This window comes from Carassius gibelio, chromosome A24 (assembly GCF_023724105.1).
Source record: "Carassius gibelio isolate Cgi1373 ecotype wild population from Czech Republic chromosome A24, carGib1.2-hapl.c, whole genome shotgun sequence".
Lineage (NCBI taxonomy): Eukaryota > Metazoa > Chordata > Actinopteri > Cypriniformes > Cyprinidae > Carassius > Carassius gibelio.
The window spans coordinates 16503065-16519578 of NC_068394.1; the positions used below are offsets into that span (position 1 = coordinate 16503065).

The 16514-nt window shown below is 39.0% G+C and overlaps 1 protein-coding gene across 1 annotated transcript; it reads right to left on the reverse strand.

The window, feature by feature from the left end:
- Positions 1 to 217: 217 nt before the first annotated feature.
- On the reverse strand, positions 218 to 15303 carry LOC127946010 (coagulation factor XIII A chain-like). The gene is made up of 15 exons (XM_052542293.1): positions 15267 to 15303; positions 13790 to 13950; positions 12658 to 12843; positions 5865 to 6116; positions 5644 to 5762; positions 5435 to 5542; positions 3666 to 3843; positions 3420 to 3558; positions 3235 to 3338; positions 3055 to 3143; positions 2780 to 2933; positions 2407 to 2685; positions 2160 to 2320; positions 1933 to 2069; positions 218 to 1148 (listed from the first exon to the last, which is right to left on the reverse strand). The coding sequence occupies exons 2-15, from the start codon at positions 13920 to 13922 to the stop codon at positions 1010 to 1012; spliced, it is 2178 nt and encodes a 725-aa protein (XP_052398253.1). The 5' UTR covers positions 13923 to 13950; positions 15267 to 15303; the 3' UTR covers positions 218 to 1009.
- Positions 15304 to 16514: the final 1211 nt, after the last annotated feature.

Sequence of the window (16514 nt, forward strand, 5' to 3'; positions counted from 1 at the left end):
TTTCCATTGGAAAATGGTGCTAGCAACTCCATGGTCAGGAGACCTTTCTATTTCACTGGGAAATGCATTAGATTATAGAAATAAAATGGGTTGTGAATGATATTTCCCTTTGACATGATGTCCAAATCCCTTACAAGCCAGATGTTTTTACTTTTTTCAGGTGGTGTTGATGTCTTAATGAAGATTTGCAGTATAAACAACAAATAAAACCATCAAATATGCTTTTGTGCTGAAAGTTTATTGTTGTGTTAGTAAAATACAGTCAGTGGCATTGTAGCGGAGAAAATACGCAATATATTCTGATTAATACAGTCTAATTAATACAGTTATGTTAAGGTACCCAACCAAAACCAGTGTTTCATGTGCAATTTTAGAAAATCATTCATATTATCTTCTTAAATTTTAATAAACCTTTATTGTATTTCATAGCTTTCAGTCGCTTGCACACTCAGACTTTTTGTGTGCATGAGTACACTTACATGTACTTCTCAGGTTGCTGTTTCCGGTAATTGTTGATCTTATTTTCCTCTGAACATTGAACATATTGCACACCCACAAATACATTCTGCATCAAGTGCATACCTGCCAACACTCCTGATATTATGGGGTTCTCCAGTTTTTTCCACTCTTCCTCCCACTCCCAATTTATGACATTCTTGCATCCACACTTTGCTAAGCAGAACATATCAGAACTCCAGGTTGTGGGAGACTGTGCATGCTGGATATGTATTTAATGTTTGATTGTGTGTATTTTGCACAGTTAAATGAGTTTACAAGTTTTTGCTTAAAATGCTTGTATTCCCCGGTATCAGTAATTTTGTACCAATCAAAAATCATCATATTTTTAACAATCCAATGTTGGAAGGTGTGGGTGTTTAGTAAAGAAAAAAAAAAAATAACGTTAGCTTGCATTTTGATAAAATTTGTGAAGAACGCAAAGCAATTCAACAAAATGGTAATTGTAACCCTTCTGATTCATCCTGGTTCCCTCGTGGTAATCAGTTAACCATTACTGCACAAAGATTTCCAGCTGACTGGTGACCTGCCTCACTGTAGGGCAGTCCAGGCACGCTATCAGCATCTTCTTCCCGGGATGCTGAGGGGTGATCATCTCTGTATACTGCAGTGATCCACCAGGGGCAATGTGACTGCAAATGGAAATGGATAGAGTTGTATATGCATACAAAATACTATATATACACCATTGTCAGCACCTCACTTGATGTGTTGAATAGTTAAAAGCAAACTGATTAGGGGGTGTTGAAAAAATCCAGCATATGCTGATTAGATATGTTTTATGGATGGCATGGCAGCCGGTTTGAGCTAGTTTAAGCTGGTCCTTTAGATGTTCATGAACTGGTTAAAGTTAGTCCTGAGCAGAAGCTAGTTGCTTAGTATCAGCACATGACCAGCTTGAACCAGCTCATGACCAACTATGGACCAGCTTAAACTAGCTGCCATGCTTCAAAACATACCTAACCAGTGTTTAAACAAGGTAACTCTAAACAAGGTAAACAGCCTTTTAATTAACATAATAGAATAACCATGGCTGATTTAATACTAAGATGTAACATAAAACATGAAAGAAAGCCAAACTGGACTCAAGAACAGCTGTGACGTCTTGACCAGCTTGAAAAGAAGGACATATTCATTAGATTAATTAACAGACATTTTAGTATGGTTTGATTTGGTCTGGTGACTTAGGAGTCCTCTTGACTACCCCAGTTTACACAGATTAAGGAGCTGGTTTAGCACTACAATTCTTTGTGAAACACTCTTAGATCCAAAATGTAGGAGTCCTAAAGTAAAACTGACAACCCCATTATTTTTAAGAGTTTCTCCTGAATGTGCTACTTTAAGCTTTACGATGTTTTGTGAATAGGTAATGGAAGGAAATGGAAAATAAATATGACAGAGGTTATTCCATCTTACTCGTATGTTTTCATTTTGGTTGTTATCAGACCAGGGCTTTCTAGGCGGAGCTGAATGTTTTTCAGGATGAAGTCAAAGGGATTTTGGAATGACACGGTGACCATGAAATCTCTTCCGAACCGGGGTGTTCCAGTCACCTGTAGATGAGTTATAATGACTGTCAACTAATGTAAAAGATCAAATGTATCACACATGTTCCTCTATGATTGGTTATGGAAGATGTATACCTTAATAGTGAGGTCTGGAGGCAGGAGGCTGACAACTCTCATTGTCGAAAGGGTCTTGTCGGTTTCCTCAATGCTTCCATACACCACAAAGAGCAGGTTGGACTGTTCCACCCGGTAAGGCATGTACTCTGAAGCTGTGACATCGATCACCACACTGGAGGCTGTGAAATGATTTTCAGAAATTAAGCAAAGCAATCTGAAATGCATGTGTCCAAAATCAACAGCAAACTTGTAAAGTCAGACTCACTTTTCCAGGGACCTACAGTTGCAGCTTTGTTGTCAAGCTTAAAGATGGAGCTGGTTATGCCTGTGTAATACACCACACAGCCAGTGATGATGGCGCTGAGGGTGCAGGTTTGGCTGGTCTGGTTCTTAATGTTCAGCGTCAGCTTGAAGTTGTCACCAATTTTGATGGTGCCAGCCTGGAGCTCGATGTCCACACCTGATTCTGGGGGTTTTGTGTAATTCCTGGAAGGGACACCACGATTCTCTGCCATCTGCATGGCCTGCTTATCCTTGTCACTGCCTGGAATCAGAAAGAGTTGAAGGATGAAAGGGAAGGGGATTGCCTAGGGATTGACCATCCACGTCCTGGTGTTTTTGGACCAAATGGAGCTTACCTTCTGGATGTTTATAGGCAGAAGTGATGTCCTCATAAGCATTACTGTTCACACTTTTGGTGATAAGGAGCTTTCCAACATACGTGGTGTCCACAAAGACGATCTTTGTGTTTCCGTACTTATCAGACTGATGGTAGACCACATCACTGTTCAGCTTAAGATAGGAGAAAGAGTTTTTCCATGGTTTAAATGCAATTTGCAGCAGTGATTTAAAGATCTTGTAAGCTAAAGACTGATGGTAAGTAAACATCAAAGAGCATTGACATGCTTCTTACCTCCGCAAAGACAAACCTTGCATCAAACGGATAGCTGAGCTCTCCCTCTTTGATGGCATTGACGGACGTTGGGCCACATCGATAAAGACCTGTATGGGACATGCAAAATAACATATATATAAACTTGGGTCAAAAAGGCACTGCTATGGTGCTTTTATGATGTGGCAGAAGTCATGATACCATCACTGGTCTCCTGAGGGGTGCAGTCGATCACTTGCCAGCCAGAGAACTTTTCAGGCAGATCAGGCCTCTTCATGTACACCTCATTCCAGCTGTGGTAGTTCCTGTGAAGCACAGTGTCATTGTCACTAAACAACATGTGACCATCATTACCTGTCAGAATGTGTATGCTTTGTGTGTCTCACCAGACCGAATCTTTCGTTCGGCTTCTGTTCACTCTCCCATCTTCATCCAGTATAATGTCAGTCTTCAGGTTGCCTGTGTTGTCGTGAGCAGAGCAGTAATTGGAGATGACTCGTCCGGGGATCCCGAGACATCGGACGACTGGGTGAGATCATCATAGAGCCATGGTTATGCCTCAGTCTTTTTAGCAAGATGCTAAATAACCTGAATTTCAGAACCAATAAAGCATGTAGCGTCACCATACTCACACGTGTTCAGCACACCAGCAAACACCCAGCACTGTGCAAAGCACACAGGCACACAACCGTCTCTGGCATATTTGAGCAGGATCTCAGGGCTTCCGGTCCAGGCAGTGGGTGCTGTCCCTGTGGAGTAATCACCACTCCAGTTGCCAACCAGGACACCATCATCATCCTGAGAGTTAATCTGAAAATATACCACCAAAAAGCCTATATGTATATGTATGTGTGTGTGTGTGTGTGTGTGTGTGTGTGTATATATATATATAGGACCAACCAAAAGTTTGGAAACATTATATTTTTAATGTTTTTGAAAGAAGTTTCTTCTGCTCATCAAGCCTGCATTTATTTGATCAAAAATACAGAACATTTTTTAATATTGTGATATATTATTACAATTTAAAATAATTGTTTTTAAATTTATTATACTTTAAATTATCATTTATTTCTGTGATGCAAAGCTGAATTTTTAGGATCATTATCACATAATCCTTTAGAAATCATTCTAATATGATGATTCATTGGAAACAGTTCTGCTGCTTAATATTTTTTAAGAACATGTGATACTTTTTTAGGATCATTTGATGAATAAAAAGTGAAAAAAAAAGAAGCTATGTTTTTAAAATATTAATATTTTGTAATAACAATATACACTACTGGTCAGTAATTTGGGGTCAGTAATTTTTTTCTTTCTTTTTTTAAAATAAAATCAATACTTTTATTCAGCAAGGATGTGTTAAATTGATAAAAAAGTGACAGTAAAGAAAATGTATTATTAGAATATATATTATTAGATTTTTTTTTTTTTTTTTTTGGAATAAATGCAGTTCTATTTAACCATTTATAAATCAAATATATTAGACAGCAGAACAGTTTCCAACACTCATAATAAATCAGAATATTAGAATGATTTCTAAATGATCATGTGATAGACTGATTGTTACATGTGACACTGAAGGCTTGAGAGTAATGATGCTGAAAATTCAGCTTTGCATCACAGGAATATATATATATATATATATATATATATATATATATATATATATATATATATATATATATATATATATATATATATATATATATATATATATATATATATATACAGTAAAGACCAAAATGTGTTAATTCATAGTTTTGATGCCTTCAGGGTGAATCTATAATTTTCATAGTCATGAAAATAAAGAAAAGTGTTTGAATTAAATATGGACTAATCCAAACTTTTTTGCAGCAGTTTACTTCTGCTACAAAATGAGTGGTATTGCCATGTACAGGACATTGAAGGTACTATACTGTGTGCGTTTTGCCCTTACTCACCAAGCTTGTTATTAAGTCTACTTTCTGCGAATATGAGTGAATTTGCAAGTAACTGACTCATAAATGCGATCAGCTACTTTTTGTTTTTAACTGGCATTTCTCTAGGTGGTTGAGGACCAGTGCAGTTGTTGAGCCTACATTCAGTATAAGTAAAACACTTTAGTACTGTAAAAATCTGATAATCTGAGACTTCTCAAGTTGTATTGGAATTGCTGACTTGTAATTGAGTCAGTGTCACTGTAAAGTATCTGTACTTTTACTCAAGTATTGTTTTCAGGTTTGGCATTTATACCTCTTGAATCGATCTACTCCTTCTTTTATCAATGATCCGAATCCAATCTGTTTTTCACAAAACTTTAATTTTGTTCAAAATGTTGCTTTTTTCATGAAACCTGTCTATGTTCAAGTGTTGATAAAAAAGAATGCTAATGATATTCATTCAAAAAAATATTAAATCATACCAGGGCGGATCCCTGCCGAACTACTTCGATGGCATTTCCACGGTACAGCAGCGGTACTTTCCCAGCATCCAGAACCAAAAGACAGGCATCCAGAACCCCCTTTTCAAACTACAGGAAAACATATAAAATGTTGAATGATGGTATCAGGTACTATAAGAGGAAGAACATTTGTTTTCTTTGTAAAAATTCAACTCCAGAGTACTGCCAACCTGCCCAAAGTTCCAGGCACGGGAGGTTATGTTGTTGAAATCTCCATTGTAGATGATCCCCACATCATTCATCACATACTCCTGTCTGTCAGTATCTTTGGCCATATACACCACATCCTCTATGTGGCAACAATTTGAGATATGCATTATCATGCATTATCATCATTAAAAATATAACATTTTGTTGCCATTATGCTACACAAGTGTATACTTGTACTTACTAGGGTCCCAAGGATTGAACAGAACATAGAAATCAGTGTCAGGGTTCCTCGGAGTGCGCTGTCTTCCAAAATCAGTGATTACTGCTACAAAGGTGCGGAATCGGCCAATGATGCAGCTGGCGTCAGTTGTTATGCCCACCATCACTTCATTGCCTTGCATGCCAATCACGCGACCACTCCAGTTTCCATCACGATTCTCTTTTCCAATGGACACGATGATGTAGGTGTCCTTGTATTCATCAGGTGCATCGCCTGTGAGGACAGATGTATGCTAGTATTGAAGGACAGCACACCCATAAATTAACATTATATCATCATTTTATTTTAAGTATGATATTTCTGAGTATGTCTGAAGCAGCAAGAATGAGTTTTGGTCATACAGTGAAAGTCAGTGTGGTCCAAAACAGGCTCAGAAATGAACTTTTCCATTAAGGGGAATTTAATAAAAAAAATAAAAAATAAATAAAATTATATATATATATATATATATATATATATATATATATATATATATATATATATATATATATATATATATATATATATATATATATATATTTTTACATTCATAAGGGTGATTTTAATCACCACCTTAATAATTGTTTTCTGTGTTGTCTGTAATATATATATATATATATATATATATATATATATATATATATATATGTACGTATGTATGTATATATATATATATATATATATATATATATATATATATATATATATATATATATATATATATATATATATAAACTTGAATTAAACAAAATAAAAACTAACTATTTAGAAACAGGAGCTAATATGAATGGAATATAATGACAAAAAAAAAACTTTATTGTAGATTATTGCTCTTGATAATGCAAAATTAATCAATTAATACAGTACTACATGCCATTCAAGAAAAAACATTAATTAACTGTGCACATGATTTACTAATTCCATTCCCTCGCTGTACTAAAACATGCACAATTTAGCAAATCAAGGGAATGAAATATTAAATAGTGAACACAATTCAACCCATTTTTTTTTTTTCTGTATGCCATGTGTGGGGTTCTGTAGAATACAAATAAAAACATTTTTTTTTAGTTATTTTGGGGTAACATGTCGGCCCATGACATCTAGTCTAGTGCAAGTTATGCAAAAACGCCTCAAGGTTACGTATGTAACCCTAGTTCCTTGAGGGAACGAGACGCTGCGTCGAAAACGCTTTGGGGAACGTCCCTGACGAGACCGACTCTGAATATAGTGTGCAATCTGTCCATCGGACGGGCGTGACGTCACGGGCAGGGTGACGTAGCGACCAGGAAGCTATATAAGCACGTGCCGTGCAGCTGGCTTCAGCTTCGAGTAGGGAAGCAAGCGCCGGCAGGGGTGCCGGGAGTATGGCTCTGCGACGCAGCTAGCTTCTCTTGGTCTGGCTCCCGAAAGGGAGGAGGACAAAAGGCCTGCAGTACGACAGGTTGTGGTGTAACAGAGGGAACCTTTGGAACATAACCCGCTCGAGGGTATAAGAATGCTTTAGCCATACCAGGGGCAAAGTCTAAATATGTAGGGGCCACTGAAAGGCCCTGGAGATCTCCAACTCGTTTTAGCGAGGTGATTGCCAGTAGCAGGGCAGTTTTCAGTGTCAGATGTCTATCTGAGATATCTTGTATTGGCTCGAATGGAGCTTTACAAAGAGCCTCTAGAACCACAACCAAATCCCATGGGGGAATACGGGACCGTACTGGAGGTCTCAGCCTCAGTGCACCTCGGAGGAAACGTGTAACTAGGGGGTGTCTACCCACTGACTGATCATTGAAAGGGACATGGAAAGCAGCTATGGCCGCCACGTACACCTTTAAGGTGGAGTGGGATAACCCCGCAGAGAGCCTAGCTTGTAAGAACTCCAGAACTGTACCAACTGGGCAGTTAACAGGGTCAAGGTGGCGATCTCTGCACCATGAAGTAAAGAATGACCACTTCAGGGCGTACAGTTTCCTCGTAGAGGGAGCTCTGGATTGGAGTAGGGTCTCAACAATCTCAGTTGAGAGACCAGCTGCTAACAGTTGTGCCCCCTCAGGGGCCACACCCACAGCTTGAACGACTCCGGGCGAGGGTGAATATTTTGCCCTACGCCTGAGAGAGCAGATCTGTCCTGATCGGAATCACCCATGGAGAGCCGTCGAGGAGAGAGATCAGATCTGCGAGCCATACTGGGCTCGGCCAGAACGGGGCTGCTAACAACAGACGGACCCCGTCCCGGCGTACTCTCGCCAGAACTCCCGGGAGCAGAGCGATAGGGGGAAAATCGTACAGACGAAGCCTCGGCCAGGTCTGTACCATAGCGTCCAGTCCCAGAGGAGCTGGATGAACTAGAGAGAAACAGAGGGGACATTGCGATATCTCTTGAGTCGCAAAGAGGTCCAAGAAAACTCTCCATATCTACTTCACCACCTTGGGGTGAAGCCCCCGGGTCTCGGCCCCTGTCTCGACAGTATGTCTGCTCCCACAGTCAATCTCCCAGGAATATACACTGCTCCGAACAAGAGGAGTTTGTCCTGGGACAACAGAAGGATCTGATGTGCAAGCTTGTACAAGGGGCAAGGATGCCGATCTCTCTGGTGACTGATATAAGAGATCGCCAATGTGTTGTCGGTGCGCCCCAACACATGGTGACCTCTCAGGTCTGGGAGGAAATATTTCAATGCTCGATGCACAGCTAGCATCTTTAGACAACTGGTATGCCATGTCAGATGGCGACCACTCCACAGACCGCGGGCAGGGTGGCCACTCATGACCGCACCCTAAAAGGTTTCAAGACCCAAGGTTTCTTCCATATGTCTAAGGCACGAAGGCATCACCGCGTGACCTGAATAGTTCAGAAAGGATTTCCCCTCGGGGAAAACCCCTTGGTCTTGAGCCACCACTGTAGGGGCCTCATGTGCAGCAGGCCAAAAAGGTATCCCGTTGGACGCAGCTGCCATGAGCCCTAACAGTCTCTGAAACTGCTTGACAGTGATTGACTGGCCATCTTTGACTCTCTTGACTGATGTGAGGATCGACTCGATCCGAGCAGGAGACATACGTGCCTGCATCGTGGTCGAATTCCATACTACGCCTAGATAGGTGGTTCTCTGAACTGGAGAAAGTACACTCTTCTTGGCATTCAGTCTCAAACCCAGCTCCCCCATATGGGCGAGAACGACACCTCGATGTCGAACCGCCATCTGCTCTGATTGAGCTAGAATCAAGCAATCGTCGATATAATTTAGAATGCGGATGCCCTGCATACGGAGGGATACCAGAGCCGCATCTACACATTTTGTGAACGTGCGGGGTGAGAGTGCAAGGCCGAAGGGAAGTACTCGATATTGGTAGGCTTTGCCCCCGAAAGCGAACCTTAGAGACTTCCTGTGTTGTGGAAGGATGGAATTGTGGAAGTATGCGTCTTTGAGATCTATTGCGACAAACCAGTCCTCGGATCTGATTTGGGCTACATCCTGTTTGACAGTGAGCATTTTAAACTTCAGTGACATAACTGAGAGGTTTGGATGACGTAAGTCTAAGATCGGACGCAACCTCCCCCATCCTTCTTTGGAACTATGAAATACCGGCTGTAAAATCCGGATTCCCTGTCTAGAGGAGGGACCACCTCGATGGCCGCCTTCCTTAATAGGGTATTCACTTCTTGTTCCATCACCAGAGCCTGCTGGGGGCCGACTACTGTCGGTGTAACCCCATTGAATGTCAGCGGGACCCGTTGAGATACATTTGGCAGTAGTTTTCATGCTGCTAACTGATGTACTAAGGGAATCAGCCTCTCGAGACTGACCTCTGGTGTAAGAGGCCCCCGAAGGGGCGGCGAGCGTCTCAGCTCCGCTATGCTCACGGGCAGAAATAACTGAGAGCAGTGCTCGCTGGAAGCCGCTGCACCCTGAAACTCTTGCAGGGTTGGCAGACCCACCTCCCGAGGGCACTGAGGTGAGACGGGCACCGTGTAATGAGGTGGACACCGCTCTACCCCAGTAGAAGCCGCACTCTGTAGTCGTGACCGAAATTCGTCATGACTTTTTGGCCGTTGAACTCCCAGTCTGCTCTTTCAGACTAGGCTGGGAAGTCACTGGCCCGGAGCGTTGCTTCAGCCTCTGGTCCCATTTCCTTAAGCGGGGGAACACGGGCTGCAACACTCTGTTTGTACGTGGAGGGGGCTGCTACTGCCCAGCAGTCCCTCCAGTACATCTAACTTCATGAGTCAAATAAATTGTCATTATATTCCTCAGAATTTAATGCAATCAAACAATCAGACAAGTAGACACGGTCTGGATTGAGATAAAATTCACATAGAAGTGATATATTGACCTCCTTTAAGTTAGATAATGGTCATTAGATTCCTCAGAATCTAATGCAATTCAACAATCAGACAAGTAAACACGGTCTAGATTGTGATAAAGTACACATTGTAGTGATATATTGACTTCTCAATGTCATTAAATTCCTCAGAATTTAAAATAATCAAACAATCAGACAGGTAAACACGGTCTAGATTGTGATAAAGTACACATTGTAGTGATATATTGACTTCTCAATGTCATTAAATCCCTCAGAATTTAAAATAATCAAACAATCAGACAAGTAAACACGGTCTAGATTGTGATAAAGTACACTTTGAAGTGGTAGAACTAACTCCTGCTTATTAAATGGAGTTTAAATAACCAGACACGTGGTCGGGTATGGAAAAATTAACATCAAAACTGAAAATGATGTAATACACGCGTTGGGCTACATCCTGTTTGACAGTGAGCATTTTAAACTTCAGTGACATAACTGAGAGGTTTGGATGACGTAAGTCTAAGATCGGACGCAACCTCCCCCATCCTTCTTTGGAACTATGAAATACCGGCTGTAAAATCCGGATTCCCTGTCTAGAGGAGGGACCACCTCGATGGCCGCCTTCGGAAAAATTAACATCAAAACTGAAAATGATGTAATACACGCGTTGCCTCGACAGCGCGCTAGAAGCTTAGTCACACAAACAATATTAATCCCCTCAGAGATTAAATAGCTGCTCATTAACGCTTCCCATATAAGGCATAACACTATTTGTTTTATACTGTGCTTATGCAACTTTATGTTTGTGCAACTACAAGCTCGCCAACGCCCTCCGTGTCAATCTCCTCGGAGAAAGAAAGGCAGAGCGTCAAGCCCGATGCTCGGGGGGGAAGAACCGAAGCTCGGGCTTCCGAACCCCGGAATCAGGCAGATCTGGTGGATAAGGTAGGAGATAAGGACCTGCCCGTCTCCATTCCTTCCAGCAGATCGATCCGCGAACCCAACGAATGCCGGCGCGGCTCCGCCTCGGCGAAAGCGGAACCGGCATCGCGAGGAACGCTGGCGAAGGCTCACTTCTCGAAGAGAGCCCACCGGGATCGAAGCGTCCGCATTGGCACTATCGTTTACAATGCGGGCAGTCGGCCCCCTCGAGAGCTGACTCAGCGTGCTTCGATCCCAGGCAAGCCACGCACAAACTGTGTGTATCCCCACTCGTAATGTAGCGAGGGCAGGGAGGAACACACATCTATAACGTGGCTTGGAATCGCCCTTAATATGTTGGTCTATGCTTTTACTTTTGGCATATTGAGCTGTTTTAGCGATCTTTTAATGGCTAGGGACAGACAACAATAAATAGGACCAACGGGACAGACTTTTGACATGCACACACAGAGCGCTTGCTGACAGAGCGAAGCTGAAGCCAGCTGCACGGCACGTGCTTATATAGCTTCCTGGTCGCTACGTCACCCTGCCCGTGACGTCACGCCCGTCCGATGGACAGATTGCACACTATATTCAGAGTCGGTCTCGTCAGGGACGTTCCCCAAAGCGTTTTCGACGCAGCTCGAGTTCCCGAAAAGGAACTCCTGTTATAATAACTGAAGCTATGAAATGTATTGTTTAATTCTCCCAAAAGGAATTCACTCTTATAGATTCCCCATAGACTTTTCCAAAATGGCCAACTTTACAGCAGAAAAAAAAATGTGTTTGCAGGCTGATTATCATAGTATTATATAGTATCATACATTTCTCCAGTGCTTGAGACATCAGGCTTTCTGGATTTTGAATGTATAAGAAAGATTGCAAAATACTTATAAATCAGTGTTGAAATAAGTATTTGTAAAAGATGGTGAAACAAGATTGAGATATGATTATATTGACAAATGATTCTAATGCCAGACAGATAGAGTGCTGTAGACCTAAAAACAGCCATGAAATTTTCTTTGATGTTGATGGAACTGATCAGTGTTGTAAAGTATTAGATTAAACTATGTCAATGTCAATTTTATAATTGTTTTACAATTTGGCAAATTGGTGACTGATTTGTATGGAATTGTATGTTCTCATAATGTCTAAGTTGAGGTTAGGTTTGCTTCTTAAATTAATCAATTAATTATTTGTTAAAAGCATACGATTGAAATTGGGTTAGAAGATAAATAAACTGTTAATTATCAGACATATGTGCCAACTCAATCCGAGCAGCATCTTCAAGGAACAGCTTAAGAAACATCTCTTCCGTCTAACACATGCACTCTCTATTCTATTCTATCCACTTGTTTTCTTTTATTTATAATACAATTTATAATACCATGAGTGGCTCTAGCTCTATCTATTCTATTTCTTATGTATTATATTTAAAAAAAAAAATGATATGTGTACTGCATTTGACTATCACTTTTTTTGTTTGACTACAAGTCGCTTCGGATAAAAGCGTCTGCTAAATGATTAAATGTAAATTTGATGGTTTGAAAGATCTGCTCACCAATCATGAACTCCAAATGCACATTGTCCTGCTGGTCATTCAAGGGTCGGTTAAAGCTGATGATCATGATGAATTCTTGATTCCTGCGCACAATGAGGTTGCTGTTCTTGTACTTGCTGGTGTTGTGCGCTTTCTTGTTGTCTGTCATATACATATCAACACCCAGTACAGAGAGAGCTTGTGTTGCTGGAAAATAAAAGACAAAAAGAACTTAGATGATCTATAGAATATAAACCTTATAATTGCTGCTGAGTCCGGGCTAACTGTTTCAGAACAATTACAATATATTTATTAAGACATCTAGTAGTATTTAAAGGCTTTCTTTGGCTTGTCTTATCGTCTAATCATGCTTATGATAATGGATGAGCATCTATAACCTTTAATCTATAATAGTTTGTGTAAAGACTTAAGCAATGACAAACTGTTAATAGGACTATATACAATGTAATGCAAATATTACTATTAATAATTAATTATTTAAATAATACTATTATTAAAATAGTTATATTTAATATACATAAATGTATGTTTATAATTAGAGTGGCCGTATATAATATCAAAAAAAAAAGAAGACAACTTTGCAGGATACAGTGAATCCAGGATAAAAACAAATCCCAAACCTATAAGCAGTGACAAAAAATGTCCATTAGGGATGATAATTCAATTTATTTCCAGGGGCATTTTTAAAAACCCTTTATAAAGGCAACACTTTTAAATGTATGTGTCTGCTTTCCAAGTTTTTAAATGTATTTAAAACATGCAATTATAATAATAATATATAATAGGGCTGTTCCCAATCAAATGAACTCAGACAACATCCATCTTTGCACTGTAGAGGTGGCTTAAAAGCTGCATCTGAACTGGCATTAGATTTATTTATTATAGAAATATAGAAATGCTGGAAGAAAATGAAATGATACTTTAAATGTGAAACAGAAAAAAAGTTAATATTGACAATATTATGTCTAACATACATACATTTATATTAACTTAAAGCTTATGTTATAACTATCCATTAAATGGTAAAAAAAAAAAAAAAAAACAAAAAAACTTTAATCTATAAATGTGTTAATTTCAAGCACTTGTTTAATGTGCACATATTTCAGTTGAGTATGAATGAATAGAACTTTACTGGGTGCTCTTGGTTGGGCTCCTTTGAAAGGCTCAAACTCAAGTGTTTTAGACTCATGTGAGTTTGATTTGGCTAAGGTCATACGGCCACGCTGGGGTCCCGAGGGCTCAAGGGTAGAGAAGTCACTAAACATGATGTACACAAGATGTCTTGATGTTTGCCTGGAAGAGAGATCATATTAACATTAGACTTTAAAAACTGACATATACATCTGAAGATTCACTGCAGCTGCAGAGGACAGGACAGATAGTCCATCAGGTGCATGGATGTACATGTGTGTTTAAAGAAAAATACTCTGTCTATTTCTTTCTGTTTTCTGATATGATGCAAAATGGTGTTGGATTATTTTAGGAAAGGCAAATTCTCAGTGAAACTGTGAGAATCATAAAGCACTGATGAAATATGATTCTCAACTGAGCAATGCAGCATCAGAAGCAGAAGCAGCATCAATCACAGAATTATTCAGAGCATTGTTCTAAAGTTTGGAGTCTGTAAGATTTTTTAATGATTTCAGAAGTGGCTCACCAAGGCTGCATTTGTTTGATCACAAAATACAGTAAACACAGTAATATTTTGAATAACTATGTAAATATATTTTAAAATCTAATTTCCAGCATCGTTCTTCCAGTCTTTGGTGTCACATGATCTTCAGAAATCATGAAAATATGCTGATTAGCCGCTCAAGAAACATTTCTGATTATTATCAAGCAGATTATTTCTGCTTCATATGTTCTGTGGACATTAGAATGAATATAAATATGTATTTGAAAAATAAATAATCTGTTTCATTATTTATATTTTTTCTACTGTCACTTTTGATTAATTTAATGCACTTTTGCTAAATTAAATTAATTTCTTAGAAAAAAAAAAAAAAAAAAAAAAAAAACAGTTTCCCCCTGTTTGTTACATGCAGTAACACATTTACTTAATGTCAATTACATTGCTTAACAATTTCAAATCATGAGGGAATGAAAATCTCTGAAAATAAAAGAAGAGAAGAGCAGAAAAAATAAATGAAAAGATGTTCTGTAGTTGTGAAGCAAAACACTGATAAATTTGATAAAAAAAAATATATATATATATATATTACAAAAGATCTATTTTAACATCCAAGTGCTACTTAAAATACTACTGAGACCCATACATGACATGATACAAAAAAAATTGTTTTAGTAAATCAGTAATATTGAAATAAAATGAGGGACAACAACAACAACAGCAACAACAACAAAAATAAATCATGTGAATGCATTCTTAATTTATTGTTAACACACACACACACACACACATATGTGAGAAGATACAAATACATCTACACTGCAGAAATCTGGTAAATGCATCTAAAGATTTAATTTCAATGTGAGAGAATTAAGCAGAAAGCAGTCAAAACCTAGACCAAACCGAAAGCAATGTATTAATGACCAAAACCAAAGCTCAGAAACTTTTTGCAAAGATTCATGAAAAGTGTTGAACTCACGGTGTCTGTAGAAGAGTAGATGGTCTGCTGAGAAGCTCCAGGCAGATGTGTTGATGAAGAGCCTCATGCTGATTAATATACGCTCAGGACTTCCTCTTCCACTGGAGACAAACACCTCCAAGGAACCACAGCCACCAAAGTCAAGAAGATCCCAAGATCAGGTCAGTCTGACACACACATCTGTGACCCTGCTTCTGATTCTTGATGACAACAGCATATTCAGACCATCACTAACAATAGATGACAAATGTTATGATGCTAAGTCACTTCCATATTTTAGTTTATATGTCAAAAGAATCAAATTGACATCAGTTTATCCATTTCACCACTTCATTTGATTGGCTGAGGTACTATGACTATGATATTTACAACTGTCCCTTATTTCACAAGGTTTACTTTTGAGGCATACAATTCAACATTTTATTGTGCAAAAATAACAGCATAAAGTTCCCAATGCCATTTTAACTTACACAATTCTTAAGAGGTTGTCAGTTTCAGTCAATAAATGAGTGGCCTTCAAGAACATAAATACTATTTTCTGACAAAAAATCAATAGGCAAGATGAAAATTCATGCTGGTGAAATATCATACCTCAGATCAAATGTTTATGATGATGTCTTCTCAGAGAAGTGGATAATATAAAAACAGCATATAAGCCAAGAACAGCCTAGAATCAAAATACAACAAATCCAACATATCAGCTTTGTTACTAAATGTTGTCAACCAGAGCCTAAAACTGTGATATGAGAGTAAAAGAGGGATGTTAAAAATGACTTTGGGTGCAATCTGACTTAACTGAAAAGAAAATGGCTCAGTAATATCATAACTAATACTCGAGCAGCAGCGACTCATAAGTCAGACCCGAAATACCAGGGAAAAAAAATTAATAAATAAAAGAAAAAGACAACTACATCTGGGTAAATTTCAATTGAATATTATAATAACTGTGTGAACTGATCACATGTAAGGCAATAAGTTAATTTTCAGAAGTCAGGGTGTGTGAGACGCTGGTCTTAGAAAAATAAAACAATTATGTCTCATTATTACAGAGACATAAATACATGGAAATGTATTTAAAATACAAATACAAACTACTGTGTGGAAAAATGTATTTAAATACAAATACAAAATACTGTGTGGAAAAAAGTGGGAGATTTGAAGGTGACAGTGAGAGCTTCTCCGCCGGGCCACGCCCCACGGACCTCTTACCCCTTCCGCAGTGTTTGTCCTGTGCGGCTGCGGGGTGAT